This window comes from Oryx dammah, unplaced genomic scaffold, assembly GCF_014754425.2.
Source record: "Oryx dammah isolate SB20612 unplaced genomic scaffold, SCBI_Odam_1.1 HiC_scaffold_2, whole genome shotgun sequence".
NCBI classification, from domain to species: Eukaryota; Metazoa; Chordata; class Mammalia; order Artiodactyla; family Bovidae; genus Oryx; species Oryx dammah.
In genome coordinates, this window is record NW_024070186.1 from 75,818,539 (window position 1) to 75,839,521 (window position 20,983).

Genomic DNA, 20,983 nt, shown 5'->3' on the forward strand with positions numbered 1-20,983 from the left:
AATTAAAAGACACTTACTCCTTGGAAGGAAAGTTATGACCAACCTAGATAGCATATTCAAAAGCAGAGACATTACTTTGCCAACAAAGGTCTGTCTAGTCAAGGTTATGGTGTTTCCTGTGGTCATGTATGGATGTGAGAGTTGGACTGTGAAGAAAACTGAGCGCCTAAGAATTGATGCTTTCGAACTGTGGTGTTGGAGAAGACCGGAGAAGGCAATGGCACCCCACTCCAGTACTCTTGCCTGGAAAATCCCATGGACGGAGGAGCCTGGTAGGCTGCAGTCCATGGGGTCGCAAAGAGTCGGACACAACTGAGCGACTTCACTTTCACTTTTCACTTTCATGCATTGGAGAAGGAAATGGCAACCCACTCCAGTGTTCTTGCCTGGAGAATCCCAGGGATGAGGGAGCCTGGTGGACTACCATCTATGGGGTTACACAGAGTCGGACATGACTGAAGTGACTTAGCAGTAGCAGTAGCAGTTGGAGAAGACTCTTGAGAGTGCCTTGGACTGCAAGGAGATCCAACCAGTCCATTCTAAAGGAGATCAGTCCTGGGATTTCTTTGGAAGGAATGATGCTAAAGCTGAAACTGCAGTACTTTGGCCACCTCATGTGAAGAGTTGACTCATTGGAAAAGACTTTGATGCTGGGAGGGATTGGGGGCAGGAGGAGAAGGGGATGACAGAGGATGAGATGGCTGGATGGCATCACCGACTTGCTGGACATGAGTCTGAGTGAACTCTGGGAGTTGGTGATGGACAGGGAGGCCTGGCGTGCTGCGATTCATGGGGTCGCAAAGAGTCGGACATGACTGAGTGACTGAACTGAACTGAAAAAAGGGATTGGGCTTGTCATGCTTGTTCCAAATGTCCTATATTCCCAGAGGCATAGGGAAAAAAGGTAGACCAGTGGTTCTCAATCCTGGCTGCATGTTGAAATGACCAGGGGAGCTTCAAACATCCATGATGCCTGGGTTTCATGCCTACAGGTGATAATTAAATGGTCCAGAGATAGGGGAGTGTGTGGGCAGGACATCACAATGGTTTAAAGCCTCCCAGGTATTTCCAATTTGCAGCTAAGGCTGAGGACCACTGGGGCCCACCAAGCTAAGTACTTGGGGAAACCCATGGAAGTGACTGTTCTGCTGCATTTCTGGAGGTTATATATAGAATAAGAGAAAAATACTTTATCAGCCAAAATTCCCACCGCTTCGATGTAAAGAAAACCCTCCTCAGGATATTAAGACTTTCTGATTTATCATAAATGAACTGAATGACTGGTATGGCTTTTTATACAAGTAGAATTTGCATTGCTAGCAAGATTTCCCACTTTTTCTCCAAATAATTTGGTCTCATCAGTCATAGGTGGAGGAATGCAAGAATAGTTACCTTCTTGCAACTAAAAGTGTGGTCCCTGGACCAGCAGTATCAGCATCACCTGGGAGCTTGTTAGGAAGACAGAAGCTCAGAACAAGCCCAGACCTACTGATTCAGAATCTGCATTTTAACAAAATCCAAGGACTCCACAGTCACTGTGGATGGTGACTACAGCCATGGAATTAAAAGACGCTTGCTCCTTGGAAGAAAAGCTAGGACAAACCTACACAGCATGTTAAAAAGCAGAGACATCACTTTGCCAACAAAGGTCCATATAGTCAAAGCTATGGTTTTTCCAGTAGTCATGTATGGATGTGAGATTGGACCATAAAGAAGGCTGAGCACTGAAGAATTGATGCTTTCAGACTGTGGTGCTAGAGAAGACTCTTGAGAGTCCCATGGACAGCAAGGAGATCCAGCCAGTCCATCCTAAAGGAAATCAATTCTGAATATTCACTGGAAGGACTGAAGCTGAAACTCCAATACTCCAATACTTTGGCCACCAAATGTGAAGAGCTGACTCATTAGAAAAGACCCTGGGATGCTGGGAAAGATTGAGGGCAGAAGGAAAAGGGGGCAACAGAGGATGATGGTTGGATGGCATCATTGATTCAATGGACATGAGTTTGGCCAACCTCTGGGAGATAGAGGAGGACAGGGAAGCCTGGTGTCCATGGGGTGGCAAAGAGTTGGACATGACTTAGCAACTGAAAACAACAAAGATTTATGTGCACATTCAAATTTGAGAGCCACTGTTTCAATGAAGTCCTTCCCTATCCATAGCTTCTGTGACTGCTTGTGGGCAGAATTCCAGTCATTACTAATGAAAAGAAGGCCAGCTGTACCAAAAGAGATGTGTGTGAGAAATGGCTGTGATTATCCTTTTCAAGATGGAAGCACCTAGACACGATCCTTTATGGGCCCAGGGTTCCATGAACATTTGATTAAATCTCAGTCTACTGGCACATATAAATAGCAAAGTTTCAAGAAAGCTTACTTACAGCCTTCCACTGTTCTACAAATTAGCCCTAAACATTTTCTCTGACTCCTATATTACACTGACAGGTTTGAATTTTGAGCTATAAATTCCCTACATGTTAAAGTAAAAAAAACTTTGCCTTAATTTAATTCTACTGAAATATACTTCTGAATAGCACAATTTACTGATTCAATCTTTTTAAAATGTATTGAAAATTTTTGTTCAGGAAGAAAGAGTCTATCAGGGCTACCCAACACTGAGTACCCTGATTATCTGTTGGAATTCAGCACCTGGGAACCAGCATGGGGGTTAAGCTTTCCTGCCCAGGAACCCTGCCTGGGGATCCCTTTCTTCTCATTTATTCCCATTATCCTGAGGTTATGGAAGGAAGAATACAGGAGGAAAAGACCTTCAGATTCTTCTGTCAAGACCTAAATAGAATAGAAACATAAAGTTGGGGGTGGGTGGTGGTGTCCCATCTAAGGGCCTTAGAAGGGCACTGAAGTAAATCCCAGTTTTGTCTCTATTTCTTTGTATGACACTATTATTTTTAAAATTCCCTAAAACTCAGAAATAAGAAAAATAAGTGGGCAACACATCTTTTCAATGTCATATAGAACAAAGGCTATCTAAGGACTGCCTATTGAAGGTAGTTACTCACTGTTTACTATTGATTAAAACATATTAAATGTCCCAGACTTAGGGAAGTTATATGTTAACTTACAGATTTTTTTTTCCAGCAGCGATGTACAGAACTTCTGCGAAACAGATAACCCGAAAGATTAGGGTTTGTTGTCCTATAACCAGTTTTGTATCTAACCAAGCAATCTTAATTGGAAAAGACCCTGATGCTGGGAGACATTTTGAACAGGAGGAGAAGGGGATGACAGAGGATGAGATGGTTGGATGGCATCACTGACTCAATGGACATGAGTTTGAGCAAAATCTGGGAGATAGTGAAGGACAGGGAAGTCTAGCATGCTGTAGTCCATGGGGTCACAAAGAGTCAGACATGACTGAGCGACTGAACAACAACAATGCAATCTTATCCTTGCATTTATTTATGAAACTGCCTAACTAGGAATTTATGGATTTCATCTGTATCCATCCAGGGACCATATCTTACTTCTCAACTTTAATGTCTTACTGGCCCCTCCACTAACTGAGCTAAATAAAATCTTCAGCAAAAGTTTATTAAAAATTTTGTTCTATTAAATATACATACATACATATATATATAAATATATATATATATAATCAATGTATGGTTGAAAGTTGAGCTCCAATGAGTAATTCTGTTTAATTTGTTGGAACTGAAGTGAAACAAATTAAACTTGACCTCAAATTGAAAACATTGGTTCTAATTCTTATTCTGCCACTGATTTTCTGTGTGACCTTCGGGAATCACTGAGCTCTTCTGAATTTAGTGTTCTCATTTGTAAAATGGATGGTAGTTGGATTTGATCATGGCTAAGATCTCCCCTAGCTTTAAAAAGTCTACAAAATCAAGCAACCACTAACTGATGTGGGAAATGTTTGGCTTCATTTCTTAGAGAATTAGAGGTGAAAATGGGATATTTTATCAGGATTTTTTTCCTTTTTTGCTTTATGAATAAGAGGATAATTTCTGTCCTTGGTAAATCATGGGGAAAAAACACTCCCCCCAAATAACAGGATAAGGACAATAAGCCAATTATATTTCTGAAGCTGTTAGGAGGTGGGTCAGTAGAAGGCATTTCCATATGCTCACGCTCTCCAAAGTTGAAAGAGAAACCCGTTGAAACATAGAAACTAAGTATTAAAAGGGCTAATGAAGGTCATTTAATCAGCCAGACATCTAATGCTCCAATCTCTCTAATGTCTCAGCCAACTCTGCTCAGACAGTTCTAGCAAAAGGAAACAGTGGTTTTGAGTCCATGCTGTTCCATCTTAGACAGGTTTGATCATTAGGAAGCAATGTATCCCTTAAAGTCTTTCTTCTGATGATTTCCTCCGATTTGTCCTAAAGCTACTTCTTAAAGCCATTCACCATTAACTTTACACCCTTTTCCCACAATAGTACTGTGGCTATTTTTAATACAACTAGTGCTCCCTCACTCTTCCCTGAGTCTCCCCCTTTCCAGAAAATATACATAGTGTTTTCATCTATTTCTTCATAACTAGGCCCTGAGGCCCCTCACCATGCTATGGGCACTTCCCAACAAGCTCTGCTTTGTCCATTATAAACTGTAGTAAACTGTGGTGCCCAGAAATAAATCCAGTTCTCTAAAGAGGCCTGATTAGCGTAGGAGAGAATGTAGATATTTGTTTGCCTTACTAGAAATTATGAGTCTATTAATACATCCTGTGATCACAGTTGGGCTTCTCCAGAGGCTCAGTGGTAAAGAATCCACTCGCCAAGGCAGGAGATGCAGGGGGCGTGGGTTCAATCCCTGGGTCCAGAAGATCCCCTGGAGGAGGAGATGGCCACCCACTCCAGCATTCTTGTCTGGAGAATCCCATGGACAGTGGAGCTTCATGGGCTACAGTCCATGGGGTTGCAAAGAGTCAGACACGACTGAAGTGACTGATTACACAGGCAAGATCACAACTAGTAACTTGGTTAAATAACATAATATATATGCACTCAAAAGAAATCTCTATAACCACTAACAGCCATGCTTCTGAAAAGTACTGGGTGATTCAGAAGTGCACCCTGACACGATGTACGCTAGGCAGTGTCCAGAGATGGCTCTGTCCGTTTTCCTCCACTATGTGAGCCACTGTCCCATGAGATGTGGAGGCCATTCCTCTACCCCATCAAGTCTGGCCCAGGCCTGTGACTGCTTTGACCAATGGAATGCAGAGAGAGATATGGTCTAGCACTCAACCCAGGTATTGAAAAGGTCTGCTGCTGTTTTTATAGCTTGGAGCTCTGAGCCACATGTACAAAGTCCAAGTTACCCTGCAAGAGATGCCACATGGAGAGGCCCTGAAAAATAGTTGAAGTATTAGTTGCTCAGTCATGTCCAACTCTTTGTGACCTGGACTGTAGCCCATCAAGCCCTTCTGTCCATAGACGTCTCCAGGCAAGAATACTAGAGTGGGTTGCCATTTCCTTCTCCAGTGGATCTTCCCTACCCAGGGACTGAACCTGGGTCTCCCACACTGCAGGCAGATTCTTTACCTTCTGAGCCACCAGGGAAGATGAGAAAGTGCTTGGAGGAACAGGCCCCATGGAGGAGCACTGAGGTACCTGCAAGTGAGTGAACAGGCCATACGGGGTCACATGAGGTATCCCAGCTGCAACCTCAAACACTGTGGAGCAGGAACAAGTCATCTTGCTGGGCCCAGGCCAGGTGCCCAAGCCACAGGATCATGGGAACAAAACCAAAACTATCAAGTTTTGAGCCTGTTTTGACATGGCAATGGATAACTGAAACATATTGTTAGAGTGAAGAAAACAGCACACAAAATAGTCTAGATGTTTGTTTTTAAAAATATATGTATATGTGTGTAATATGTATTTTAATATTTATATTTATGCATAAACATACGGGTTGTGGTTATCACTGAGAGAGAGGATCGTGTGTGTGTGCCCACGTGCATACGCTCGGTCATGTTCAACTCTTTGTGACCCCATGGACTGTAGCCCGCCAAGCTCCTCTGTCCACGGAATTCTCCAGGCCAAGAATACTGGAGTGGGTTGTCATTTCCTCCTCCAGGGGATCTTTCCAACCCAGGGATCAAACTAGCGCCACCTGCATTGCAGGTGGAATTTTTTACCCACTGAGTCATCAGAGAAGTGTGATAGGATCATGAGTAGCTTAAAATTTCATCTTTTCACATTCAAAATTTTTACATTTGTTTTTACTTGGTAACAAAAAAAGCTTCTTAAACTGTCATATTCTTTTGACAAGCACTCTTAATTCACATTGCACAGTGGTAAAGAATATACCTGCTGATGTAGGAGATACAGGAGCCCTGGGCGCTATTCCATCCCTGGGTCAGGAAGATCCCCTGGAGTAGGAAAAGGAAACCCACTCCAGTATTCTTGCCTGGGGAAGTCCATGGACGGAGGAGCCTGGTGGGCTACAGTCCATAGGGTCACAAAGAGCTGGACATGACTAAGCACGCATGCACGCCATGCCACTGTCAATTATATAATACATAATATATATAATATCCAAGGGTAGTTTAACACAGCTTCCCCCCTGACTGAAGCACACCAGAGAATGCAGGGTTTATGCTCTTGAAACAGCATACTGAAAACCTCTTGTCCTGAAATTCTTGGCCTCTCCTACCTAGAACTCCACTGGAGAAAGTTCTCAATTTTCAGCCTGTACACTTCAGCTATTTTGCTGTTGTAAAGCTCCTGTTTTTATGGTTATGAAAGAGCAGTTGCTATGGCAATGCAATATGACTAAATGCCAGAATGTGTCTAAAATTGGTAGAAGTGCCTTGTTCAGGGTTTCCTCTGAGGATTAATCATTTTCTAAGAATCGTATCTTTTTTTTCTTTTCTGTTAAAACAATGGTGCTAGAGCCCCTTGTCCTGTCCTGGGACACAGACAAAATGAGGATGGATCCAAGAAGGATAAAGCTGATGGTTGAAAAAAAGACTACAGAGGAGCCACTTCCTACCAAATACTTGAGTTTCTTTTCACCTCCTGCCTCCACAATGGCTTCGCCACATCTGGATCCCTCTGGCCGTACTGTGCACAGATTCACAGGCGTTGAGGTGTCTCTGCTGGCCTCCTTTTGTTCCACAAGTTTTGAGGGTACTTCCTCAGTAATTTCCCACAAATTAGCATCTGTTCATTGCCACATTTCCCATTTCAGCTCTGTGCCTCAGCTCAGATGAGAGACTTCATCCTTCATCCAGGGACTTGTCTGCCCTCCCTGACCTGGCAACTTTCTCATCCAGATCACCCTGCACTCAGCCATCAGGTCCATGGCTCTACATTTTGCCACTTGGTCCAAAGGCCACGCCTTGATAGGCAGGGCCCCAGGCCTCCTGCTACCCCCTCCCACCCCCGTCTGCCTCCCCATCCTCCTGCTCTTTTTCCTCACCTGGCCCAGAAGCTCTTCTTACCTCCGCACAGACAACCTCCCCCTTTGCTCCCCGTTTCAACTCCTCCCCCCACCATCTACTACTCACGTCTTAAACTCTTTTCTCCACAGACTTCACCCAGATGAATTCTCTGTTACAAGTTAAGTTGTCTCCCCTGCAAATTGATATGTTGAAGTCCTAATTCCTCAGTACCTCAGAATGTGACCTTATTTGGAAACAGGGTCATGGCAGAGGTCATTAGTTAAGATGAGGTCTTACTAGAGTAGGGTGGGTTCAATCCAAAATGATTCTATCCAGACGCAGAGAACAGACTTGTGGTGCCAAGGTGAGGGATGGACTGGGAGTTTAGGATTAGCAGATGCAAGCTATTACATACAGGATGATAAACAACAGAATCCTATCGTATAGCATGGGGAACTGTATTCAATACCCTTTGATAAATCATTATGGAAAAGAAAATAAAAATGAATGTGTATATATGTACACCTGAGTCACTTTGCTGTACAGCGGAAATTAACACAACATTGTAAATCAACTATATACTTCAATAAAAAACAAATTTAAAAAGTAAGGATTAAATAAAAGGCTTTCCACATAAAGAGGGAAATTTGGACACTGAGACACGTGCATAGTGAGAGCACCACGTGAAAACTAAAGGGAGAAGACAGTCATCCGTAAGCCAAGGAAACAGATCCTACCCTCACAGCCCTCAGGAGGAGCCTGGATTTTGGACTTCCGACCCTAAGAACTGTGAGAGACTTTCTGTCATCCTGTGTGTGCTGTGCTTAGTTGCTCAGTTGTGTCTGACTCTTTGCAACCCCGTGGACTGTAGTCCGCCAGGATCCTCTGTCTGTGGGGATTCTCCAGGCAAGAATACTGGAGTGGGTTGCCATGCCCTCCTCCAGGGGATCTTCCTGACCAAGGGACGGAACCCAGGTCTCCCACATAGCAGGTGGATTCTTTACTGACTGAGCCACATCCTAAGCCACTCCCTTCAGTCTCCTCCAGCTCTAAACTCCCTTCTCCTTTGTGTATGGTTTCCCTGCTGCCTTGAGTCTGTTCTCTGCTTGTGTCAAAGTACATTTCTGATGCCCTAACAAGATTCCGATTCCTCAGGCAAAGCCTTATCTCTCTGCTTCTTCTTCCTCCCTAACAGGGCCTGATATTTTGTTGACCCACAGAGTGGGCAGAATTAGATGAGTTTACCCTGGGGGGTGATTCCTTGCTTATCAATTCATTTCAAAGGTCTCTAAATCTACTGTGGTCATACAAGAGGACACAGGCTCCAGAGTACCAGGGAGAGACAGATTTTGCGACCCATGAACTATGCAACCCCATGAACTCTGCAACCCCGTGAAACCCTGCCAGGCTCTACTGTCCATGGGATTCTCCAGGCAACAACTCTGGAGTGGGTAGCCATTCCCTTCTCCAGGGGATCTTCCCAAACCAGAGGAACCTGGGTCCTCCTGCATTGCGGGCAGATTCTTTACCATCTGAGCCATCAAGGAAGCCCATGACTAACACCCTGGAGGGTGATTCCTTGCTCCTTGCCAATACATTTCAGACTTCTCTAAATCTACTGTGGTCATACAAGAGGCCATGGGCTCCAGTGTACCGGGGAGAGACAGACCAGTAGTCCTACAGGTGGATCACATGGAATCATGGGGTGTTAGGCCTGGAGGGACCACAGGGAAAGATCATCTGGTCCAACCCTCTCATTTTGCATAAGAGGACACTAAGGCTGGGGGTGAGGGGAGGGGACCTAAAGGGCGGGGTGGGTGTTAAGGGCTGTCACATCACAGAGGCAACGCCAGAGCTGGCACTGAGCCTGGCTCCCTGACTCCCAGACCAGTGCCCTGTGGAAGTGGGGCAGGCTGCCCTATTTCAGAGGATGATTTGCCTGGGCAAGCGCTGTAGGGCAGGTCAAGGAGCGACAGATCGAATGACCTACAAAAACACCAGCACAATTAATGCGAAGGGAGAGGAGTTAGAAAAATGGGGTGGAGTTAGGAGTGCTGCTGAGGGCTCTGAAAGACAAAGCGCTCTGTAAAAATTAGTGCCGTTGCAGTCATGACGGGCACTGTGTGTGCAGAGTGAAATGGTCAGCCTGGACCAACTCCTGTCAACAGTCAGGACTAGCAGTGGCCTGTGGGGGGCACAACTGTCGGGCTGTGTGTGTATGTAGGCCTTGTCACGACTGTGTGTTGGTGCACTGACATTGTTCCTGGGTGCAGCTAGTGAAACCGAGAGCCCCAAATGAAAGCCCAGGCTTTTCAATACAAAGTGAAGGAAGTCACATGCATCAGAATTCTGTATCTTACTGAAAGAAGGCCTTGGGTCCAAACACAAGAGTATATTAAAGCAAATGACTGAGTAACATTGTAACCAAGCAGCCTGCAGCCTTTCAAAAGGTAGGCTAGAAAGAGGTTTTGACAAGCTGAGAAAACACAATCTTACATTACTAAAAAAAAAATGAAGACCGAAAAGGAAAAAGGTATATTCAGGAACTCGCCAAGTAAAGCAATATACACAGGATGGGAGTGTGACAAAATGCTCATAGCATTTAGCTGTGGTTTTTTAACCTACTTTTTATTTTTCTTCCCTGGATATTCCAGATTTCTCTGGTGAGAATGTATCATTTATAGAGTATAAAGATAATTGCAGTTTTATGTTTAAAGACACAAATTCTATTTTTATAAGGAGATAATAAGTTGATCTCATTCTCTTTGCTTTGCTACTCTGCTCTCCAAAAATGCTCTCCCCAACCAAGAGGAAATCCCACCTGAGATGGGTCCATCCATTTACTCACATTCCGCATATTTCTGGAGTTGGCCAAATTCTTCTGGAGTGAGGGACGCCCACCGATCTTCACTCATCTTCCCTGGGTGTGAGCGCTTGAGTCTTGGTAGAGAGTTTTGTTCACCAGGCTGTAGCTGTGGCCCAGCTTAGGGCCTGGCTCATTGCAGGTATGCAACAGACAAGCCCTTCAGGAAATTTCTCAAGGACCCAAGAGTCTATGGCACCAGCAGGTTATCGTTGAGCAGATGAGAGAAGACCTCTGCTATTCCTCAGGCAACAATATCCTTCTATCTGTAGTCAAGGTATATTCAGAAATCCTTGCTCTTCCTAGGGCGAGTAGAAAAGATATTATGAATGAGAATGTTAGAATACATGTCATCTTTTCTTATTAAAAAAAAAAATCTCCAAATGTTCTTTGCTGAAAGCTCTATTGGAGACAGTGGTTTTCAAGCAGTGGGGGAATGCCACCCCAGGGAAGTCAGAAGAGGACACACAGACCAGACAAGTACAAGTCTAGACAGCTGGATGGCTGGGGTGGGGGTTGGGTAGCCCATATAAAGAGGCAGCCATACTCCTAAACTCTGGGAAATTTTAAACATCCCTGTCAGAGGTGGTAGTAAGGCCACTTAAGAGCATCCTCCAGGCATGAAAATACTCCAGGCTGTCTCTTGAGAAAGTACAGGGACAGTAGCCCACAGGGTGTGATTTGAAAGGTAAGCCAATCTCTTCTCCACTGATTTCTAAATTCCACCATTAGAGCTGCTTACCTTCCTCTGATGAGTCACTAAGCCACTCTGGAAATTCAAATACCAACCCTCCCCATCAAGGCTGACTGGCATCTTAGTGACTGTTTCCTCTTAGAACCATAAAAATATAATTAGAGGGAAGGCCTGCCTTCCTGGTGCAGATGAGCCTAAGAGAGGAGGGAGTGGATTCAGACAAATACTTAATATCTTTTCTTTTGAGCCCCTCCTGGCTCCATCAGTTCTAAATCAGTTTAATGGGTTGTGAAATTAATGTGGCAGGCTAAGACCAGCATCTAAAAACATGATATAGAATAGCACAGAATGGAATGGAATGATGGAATTGAAAATAAGAGTGCATCTCCTTTCAGTTATACATACATGTATACACCTAACGCAATGCAAAATGTATCTCTTATTCTGAGTTGAGGTTTAAAAATGTTGAAAAGTCATCGGCCTAATAGGACAAGAAATAAAGACTGATGTTACCGAAAATCAAGCCCAGTTTTGATAAAAGAGAATCTACTGTAGAGAGTCAGGGTTGAAGGCAAGTCTGTGAGTCTGGGGATATGAGGAATGGTGAAGGGGCTGGAAGAGATGATGGAGTGAGGAGGCAGACTGGACAGTTCTCTGGGGTGGCACATATACTTGGTTGGTATGGACCTGGAGGGCTGAGCTAGAGCTGAGGGAAAGTGCAGGCAGAAGATAGATGTTCTGTAAGGAGAGCCTCTGTAAGACCTTCCATTAGTCAGAGCTCGCCAATAGTGGGAAGAAATACATGGCAAGGGAGTGAGATGCTTGTATATCAGGGAGCATCCAAACTCTAGTTTCTCTCCTTAAAAAGTTTAATTTTCTTCTTAGTCCACTGGCCAACTGAATTCTGTTTCTGGGCACCTGGTCTTGCCTAGTTTCCAGTTGTGAAACTTAATAAAGGGAAAGCTCACTAAAATGGAGCGGGGAGGCCAGAAGGGGGAGCTCTCATGCAATTATCACAGAGGTCAATTACAGGAGCAATTGTCAATCATAGACCGCAGCAGTTCAGTTCAGTTCGGTCGCTCAGTCGTATCTGACTCTTTGAGACCCCATGGACTGCAGCACGCCAGGCTTCCCTGTCCATCACCAACTCCCCAAGCCTGCTTAAACTGATGTCCATTGAATCAGTGATGCCATCCAACCATCTCATCCTCTGTCATCCCCTTCTCCTGCCTTCAATCTTTCCCAGCATCAGGGTCTTTTCAAATGAGTCAGCTGTTCATATCAGCTGGCCAAAGTATTGGAGTTTCAGCTTCAGCATCAGTCCTTCCAATGAATATTCAGGATTGATTTCCTTTAGGATGGACTGGTTGGATCTCCTTGCTGTCCAAGGGACTCTCAGGAGTCTTCTCCAACACCACAGTTCAAAAGCATTAATTCTTCTGTGCTTAGCTTTCTTTATAGTCCAACTCTCACATCCATACATGACCACTGGAAAAACCATAGCCTTGACTAGACGGACCTTTGTTGGCAATGTAATGTGTCTGCTCTTTAATATGCTGTCTAGGTTGGTCATAACTTTTCTTCCAAGGAGTAATCGTCTTTTAATTTCATGGCTGCAGTCACTGTCTGCAGTGATTTTGGACCCCAACAGAAGAAGTATTAATGGGAAAGAACCATCAAGCACAGGCCCAACAGGAAAAGATATACATTGCATTTCCTACAAAAAATTGACTACCCCAGGGACTTCCCTGGTGGTCCAGTAGCTAAGACTCTGTGCTCCGAATGCAGGGTGCCTGGGTTCAATCCCTAGTCAGGGAACTAGATTCTACATGCAGTAACTAAGACACAGAGCAGCAAAATAAATAAATGAAAAATAAATAATTTCTTTGAAAAAAAAAAAAAAAGGAAATTGACTACCGCAGCAACTCAACCACCAATGAGCAATGGTCATCACCATGAACTCTTACCTTTCTCCCATGGACTTTTGTTCAAAACACCCCCTTCTCAACTTCCTCCTTTTTCTTGATAAAATAACATTCCTCTCTTTTATATGTTGGACTTGCCTGTGGCTTTTGCCACAGCTCACTTGTTCCAAAGTGCAATTCCTCTGCTATGCCTGAATAAATCCATTTGCTGTTAAAATAACTGGCTGTTTTATTTTTAAGGTCAAAACCACTGACCCAATCGCCAAATCCAACAGGCACATTCAAGCCTTCCTTGCATTCTTTGCACTCTCCGTGGCCTTATCCTCAGCAGAAAACAACCCCCTGGAAACTCTTCCATCTTTCTAAGTGTTCCTCCTCAGTCTCCTTCCACTTCTTTTGCCACTGTTAAATACTGTGTGTTGAATACTACCCCATCCTCACCCTACATCCCTTCCCGGGGGACTTCATCCACCTGCATGACTTCAAAACTCCCAGGCACGCTGCTCATTGCCTCAGTCACGTCCAACTCTCTGCGACCCCATGGACCGTAGCCCATCAGGCTCCTCTGTCCATGGGATTCTCCAGGCAAGAACACTGGAGTGGGTTGCCATGCCCTCCTCCAGGGGATCTTCCTGACCCAAGGATCAAACCTGGATCTTCATTGCAGGTGGATTCTTTACCACTAGCGCCACCTCCAGGCCTGCATGCTCCCGTCACTCCAGATCTGCATATTCAGCTATCTACTGTGACTTCCTCGTTTGTCCCAAATTACCCTGAATGAGCACCTTTCCATGCCTCCAACCTGCCCCTCTGCATTCTGATCATGCCCAAGAAAAATCAATACAATACCCAGGCCAGAGGTCTGAGGCTGAGCTCCTCGTTCTTTTTTGCCTACAAACCCAGGCACCAGTCTGAGATTGTGACTGTCCACTGTGTGTTCCACATCAGCCCCCCACCCCACATCATGCCAGAGACCCTCATCTGCCTGGTCACTGACTACAGTCTCCTGCCAGTCTACCTGCCTTGGCTTCTGCTTTCTTCCCCTCGTTTGGCTCTAAATTGCCAACCAAATCACATCTTCCCAAGTCATAAAATTCTTCAGTGGTTTCTATTGCCTGTAGAATAAAACGTAGTCTTCTTTTCATGATACATAAAGCTCTTTACGATCTGGCCTCTGATTATCAACTCAGTCCAAAAGTGAGGCCTTTAGAAAAATTTTCCATCATACAAGGGAATTCAGCATTGCAACTGCTATAAACACTGATGCTGGATGCTTACTTTACATTGTGCTCTTTGCTTTATATATGTCATCTAACTTCATCCTCATAACAACCATGGAAGTTAAGCTATGCCTTCCCAATTTTTAGATAAGGAAAATGAGGCAAGACGTTTAGTAAATATGGTGAGAAGAAAGACGGAATCCCCCAATACTTAAAAAATGCCTCTCTGATCTTGCCATTCTGCATACTTTCAGAAACGCAGAGCTCTAAGAGGATCCAGAGACACACTGCATGATAGAACACCAAGGAACCTGAACTCAAAAGGCGGGGGATTTGAGTCCTGTTTCTGCCTCTTATCAGCTATTGGACTTTAGACAAATTTTCCATTTCCTGAACCTTGGGCTCCTCATCTTAAAAACAAGAATAACTAATAAAAAAATCTCACTGAATTAGTATTAGGATTGAGTTAATATATGCAAGGAACAAACATACCCCCTCCCAAATTGCACCTGGTATAATGCCTATCACATACTGGAGCCTAAATAAATCATTATTGTTACCATCCTATTGCAAATATAACACTGAGCAATGTAACAAGCCATCAGCTGCCAGCAGCTGGGTGCCTTGTGTTGTGCTATAGATTTCTGAGCTTGATATCATGCTCCAGGTTGTAGTAATTTTGTAACTGCTCATCAAACTTTTATCCACTGATGATTTTAGCACCCACTGATGGTTCTTTCCTGGATTAATTATTACCATGATAGTGAATTTCTAATTCCACCCTCGCTTCTATATTTATTAGCTGATTATACTGTAAGAGAGAGCTTTCTCTTCCTTATTTTTTATACTAGACTATATTTTCTTTATACTATAAATATGACACACACCATAGATATATAAAATATGTTTATGTAAATATACATGATAAATATATAAATATAATATGCTTATTGCATTTCTACATAATGTATATTTACTTATATTCATGGATTCTTACTTTATTCAATGGGTTATGATCCATTATCATCATTATTTGTTTTGATTCCAAATTGTCCCAGATCTGGCCAGAGCAAGCTCATTCAAAGTGATTCCTTATTCTTCACACATATTCCTATCATTCTTTGATCACATCTTTATTTTCTGGTATTACAAGATATTTCAGGCTCATCTTGTACTTCCTCAGTGAAGTGAAGTGAAGTCGCTCAGTCGTGTCCAACTCTTTGCCATCCCATGGGCTGTAGCCTACCAGGCTCCTCTGTCCATGGGATTTTCCAGGCAATAGTCCTGGAGTGGATTGCCATTTCCTTCTCCAGGGGATCTTCCCAACCCAGGGTTCGAACCTGGGTCTCCCGCATTGTAGACAGACGCTTTACTGTCTGAGCCACCACTGGTCCTAAAATCAGTCATTTTTTAGAGAACCCTGATTCCTTTTACTGGAGAATGTTTTTTGAAACCAAGGTTTGGGTACTAGGTATGCTCTTTGCTACTAAGGTGTCACTGCTTCTAGGCTCTATCGGTTACAGAGCTAGGAAACAGTTGCATGTATACACACATAGCTCAACTCTGGCTATTTATCTTTCCAACCATCCTTCCATCCATCTATCCATGTTAAAAACCCCAAATGCATACTAATACACTACACAAAGTCAATTGTAGCTCCTCTCATTCCATACCATTAAACTCTTTCCTCTAACAAACTGTTTCTATTATCTACAATGTACTTTTCTCACTTCTAAAATATACAGAAAGTAATTTCAGAAGTGCTAGCCACACCTCTGTGAAAAACAGAGTTCAAGATTTATTTACAGCTCCATTGTCTTTAGCCAACAGCATACCCTCAAAGTACTATTTTCAAAAGTTACTTAGGTAGTTCTTTCCCACTCCCATTCATTCCTTTTTGTATTTCACTGTAGAGATTTTTCTCCATTCCCATAGATTCTTTTTTAGCATGGTGTCAAAAGTCAGAACTATATAAAAAAAAGTGTCTGTATTCCCGTTTCCTTTACTCTGTTCCCACCTGCCTCCTTTCCATCTTTTCTCCCACCCAATCCTTACGTTTTCTAGTTTATTCTTCCTGTTTATTTTCACATCAGTGAGCAGATATATGGATATTTTCTTATTTCCCCTTCTCTATCACATAAAAGGTAACACACTGTGGACTGTTTTTTGAATACTGTTGGTTTCACTTAATGATATATCCTGTGAATCTCTTCATATCTGTGTGTAGATAACCCCTGCATTTAAAACCAAATTTGACTCTAGCATTTACCTGCTTAAACGCTTTAGAGGCCTCCTTTGGCTTCCAGGGTTAAAGGCAGGCTCTTCAGCCAGTTCCAGAAGATCCTTTATCTGTGGTGCAGCCCATCTCCCCATCCTTACTCCAATGACCTCCTGCTCCACATACTCCTTGTTGCAGCCAAATAAACCTATCATGTACCCCTGCTGCTGCTGCTACTGCTAAGTCGCTTCAGTCGTGTCCAACTATGTGTGACCCCAGAGATGGCAGCCCACCAGGCTCCTGCGTCCCTGAGATTCTAAAGGCAAGAACACTGGAGTGGGTTGCCATTGCCTTCTCCAATGCATGAAAGTGAAAAGTCAAAGTGAAGTCGCTCAGTCGTGTCCGACTCTTAGTGACCCCATGGACTGCAGCCCACCAGGCTCCTCAATCCTTGCGATTCTCCAGGCAAGAGTACTGGAGTGGGGTGCCATTGCCTTCTCCGACCATGTACCCCTAGCGCCTGGCAAAGTACCTGGCACATGGCAGGACCTCATGAACATTAGTCAATGGACCAACAAACACACCATGCCTTTAATCTACCTGGAGTTCCTTTCACTCCTTCCTTCTCATAATAAACCAGTACTCACATATCTGGCTTTAGATACAAAGGTCATTTCTTTCAATAGCTTTTCAAAAACTTTTTGAGCAAATCAAGCTATTCTCCTAGCTGTATTCCTACAGAACACATAAATCATCTATATTTTCCTATTGTAGTAGTTGATGGTCCCAGGTGGGAGACAGATATCTGAACAAATAATGAACACACAGGCTGGTAAGAGGAGTGATACGGATACGGACAGGGAGCTATGAAGCCAGCACATGTTTCTGTAGCAGGCACAGGGCAGATGGGAAGATTTCTGAGGAAGCTGAGAAGGAGTAACAAGGTAAAGAGGTACCTGTTGCAATAAGTCAACAAATTCTTCTGTTATTATAACTGCTGTTCCACTGCAGCTCAGTGCTTGGCTTCATAGTGGAAGACACTGGAACATTTTTAAAAAGTGTTATTTTATATTAGAGTTGATTTACAGTGTTGTGTTAGTCTCAGGTATACAGCAAAGTGATTCATTTATACATATACACATATCCATTCTTTTTCAGATTCTTTTCTCATATAGGTTATTACAGAATATTGAGTAGAGTTCTCTGTGCTATACATTAGGTCCTTGTTGATTATTTATTTTATATATAGCAGAAGGAAATGGCAACCCACTTCAGTGTTCTTGCTTGGAGAATCCCAGGGATGGGGGAGCCTGGTGGGCTGCCATCTATGAGGTCGCACAGAGTTGGACACGACTGAAGCAACTTAGCAGCAGCAGCAGCAGTATATATTTGTTAATCCCAAACTCCTAATTTATCCCTCCCCCTCCACATCTCCCCCTTTGGTAACTATAAGTTTGTTTTTGAAGTCTGAGTCTTTTTCTATTTTGTAAATAAGTTCATTTGTACCATTTTTTTAGATTCAACATATAAGTGATATCATGTGGTATTTGTCTTTGTCTGACTTATTTCACTTAGTATGATAATCTATGTCCATCCATGTCGCTACTAATGGTATTATTTCATCCTTTTTATTGCTGAGTAATATTCCATTGTACATATATCATATCTTTATCCATTCATTTGTTGATGGACATATAGGTTGCTTCCATGTCTTAGCTACTGTAAACAGGGCTGCAATGAACATTGGGGTGCATGTATCTTTTTGAATTATGGTTTTCTCCATATATAAGCCCAGGACTGGGATTGCTGAATTATATGGTAGCTCTATTTTTACTAAAGCTGCACCATTCTTTATTTCCATCAACAAACACTGCCTGACTCTCCAGATAGTCACTGCTGACCATGCTCCCACATGCCAGTCCCCTCTGGTTGTCTGCCTCTTGACAGAGATGACGGCTACCACACAAGAGGGCTTGCTCCAGCTGACCTTCCTCAGCATTTCCCAGGAGCAGCCTGCCCTATCACTCCCCTCTTGGGGACTCTTTACAATATGAACAATCTTCTTATTACCACCCTCAACATCTTTGCTGACAGAAAAAAAATGTAATAGGATCTTCTAAATAGCACTCAGATTGGATATTGTCAGGCTTGGGTGGAAGAAGAGTGTTTTATGTTCCTACAACTAAGCCACTCTGAGCACTCACTTGAGCTCCCCTGGCCTCCGTTGCTTGTCTAAAAATGAGGGGGTGGGAATAATGCTTTCGAACACATTTTCTAGCTCTGCAATTTCGCATAGTGGATCAAACCCTATTTGTTCTGTACAGATGTCAGCATGGAAATCACAAGTCAGAAGGAAGAAGGCAAATTCAATGGGTATTGAATTGCACCCCAGGTCTCTCTATTCACTCGAATGAATCAGCCACAGACAATTATCCAAGAACAAACACCTCTTCATCTCCTCTTTTCTCTCATAATAACATTAATTCATGAATACAGCATCAGATTGGGGGAGCTTATTTATATGTGTCTGATGACTTATAACAAACTGTAATGAGTATATTTTTTAAAGGGAAGACTCACTAAAAACTAGTGATTTTTTGAAAGATATGAACCCCTCTCTTTTCCCAGAAGGGTTCATATCTTTCCAAAAAATCACTAGTCAGATCTTGACAACTGTACCATCTCTAGGCTTTTGCTCTTGCTGATCCTTCTTCAACTTTGCAACTCCTACACAGCCTTTGGAGTTCAGTTCAAGTATCACCTTCTCTAAGAAGCTCCCTTTAATTGCTCACACTGGGCTGGACATATCATCTCTGCTCTCCAATAACTCCTTGGGCTTTTCCACTGTGGCACTCACCACTCTGCAGTTTCTTTACCTATTCTTCCTTGCAAGACTCCGGGCCCCTGCAGGGTTGAAACAGTGCCTTGTCCACTGTACACCTCTAGTTATTAGAAGATTCCTAAGGGTTCATTTCTTGACCACTAGAAAAGTGGTTTTCAACTTTTTTTTTTTGACTGAGACCATTTTCCTGGAGCAGTCAGGTGTTCTGTGACAACACAGAGGGCCAGCAGGGGGTGGGAGGTGGGAGGGAGGTTCACGAGGGAGGAGACATATGTATACCTATGGCTGATTCATGTTGATGTATGGCACAGACCAACACAATATTGTAAAGCAATTATCCTCCAATTAAAAATAAATAAATTATAAAGAACTACGTGCTAACCAAGAACTGGAGAGGAATGAAAGACACTAGTTGATGTAAAACTGGTAATATTAGTTCTGAGTCACTTATAATTTAAAAAAAAACATGAATCAGTGTATATATTTTAATATTAATGACTCATATAAAGAGACCCTGATGCTGGGAAAGATTGAAGGCAAAAGGAGGAGGAGGCAGTGGAGGATGAGATGGTTCGATAGCATCACCAACTCAATGGATAGGAATTTTGGCCAACTCCAGGAGATAGCGGAGGACAGAGGAGCCTGGCAGTCTACAGTCCACAGAGTTATATGACGTAGTGACTGAACAACCACAACAAATTACCCATAAATTTATAACTATAATCTATAAACTTATAATAGTCACCTTAATATGCTTAAAATATAGGATGTTAGGGGTTACTTAACTTGCTTGAATTAATCAATGTCACCTGTGTCATAGTCTATTACACTGATGGTTCACACCTCCTGAGATTCACGCTCTTTTTATTCTCTACCCCTTGAATCTGGACTGCACCTGTGACTTGCTTTAATGTGCAGTAGAAGTGATGTTGTACCAGTGTTAGGCCTAAGCTTCAAGACCTGGCAGCTTCCGCTTCTGTGTTCTTGGAAGCACTGAGTTGCCATGTCAGGAGTTGAGCCATCTTACTGGAGAGATCACAGAGAAACCATGTGGACAGAGGGAGGAGAACCCAGAAACCCAGCTGATGATGACAAGTGAAACTCCTGTGGTAAGATCCCAGTCAAACCATCCAGTCACTGCAGTCACGTAAGCCACCCTAGCTGCGAGGAGCACCTAAAAACCACTTCACATGCCACAGCTTTAGTAGACATGATGTAGAGAGGTCATGACTGTCCCTGCTGAGCCTTGTCTGAGTTCTTGATGCATGGAATCATGCAGAATAATAAAACAACAGATGAGCCACTCCATTTTAGGGTAGTTATGCAATCATATATAATCCAAACAACTTAAAGAGGCACGTTTAGGTTTGGATTACATATGTATCTGTTTAGCAAGAGAATACCATGATTCATGCTTGAACTAAAGCTTGTTCATGTCTTAAAATCTAGTAATTGGAAAATTACAGGCCTAAAATATGTTTGATGCAAATATGTATCACTGCCTGCTATCAGGTTAACCAAATGTCCTCCACAAACTAATGTGATAATGATGAAGTTAAATGAACTACCATTTCTAATTAAAAAGCCAGAATAGTGGTAGCTGAACACCAAAACTGACTCAAAGCAAGTCTGACATTGCAATGGTAACAGCATGACTTTACTCCATGTCACAGGAATCCAACCATCTGGCTGAGTGAGGAGGCAGTCATTGCTGAGCATTTAGAGGCAGCCTGACTTCAAAGATAACTGAATTAGAGCCCCTGGGGAACTTGGTAATGATCTAATTTGAGATCATGAATAGCAAGTATGAGTAATCCCTAATAACTCACTTAGTAAATTACCAGCATAT

The 20,983-nt window shown here is 43.1% G+C and overlaps 1 protein-coding gene across 1 annotated transcript in view; it reads right to left on the minus strand.

Annotated features, from left to right (window-relative positions):
• DGKG (diacylglycerol kinase gamma) overlaps positions 1-20,983 on the minus strand; it is a 226,662-nt gene that overhangs the window by 163,970 nt on the left and 41,709 nt on the right. The window contains exon 2 of the mRNA XM_040252643.1: positions 10,221-10,537. Within this exon, the coding sequence (XP_040108577.1) occupies positions 10,221-10,287 (67 nt within the window). The 5' untranslated portion in view covers positions 10,288-10,537. The remainder of the gene's footprint in view (positions 1-10,220; positions 10,538-20,983) is intronic.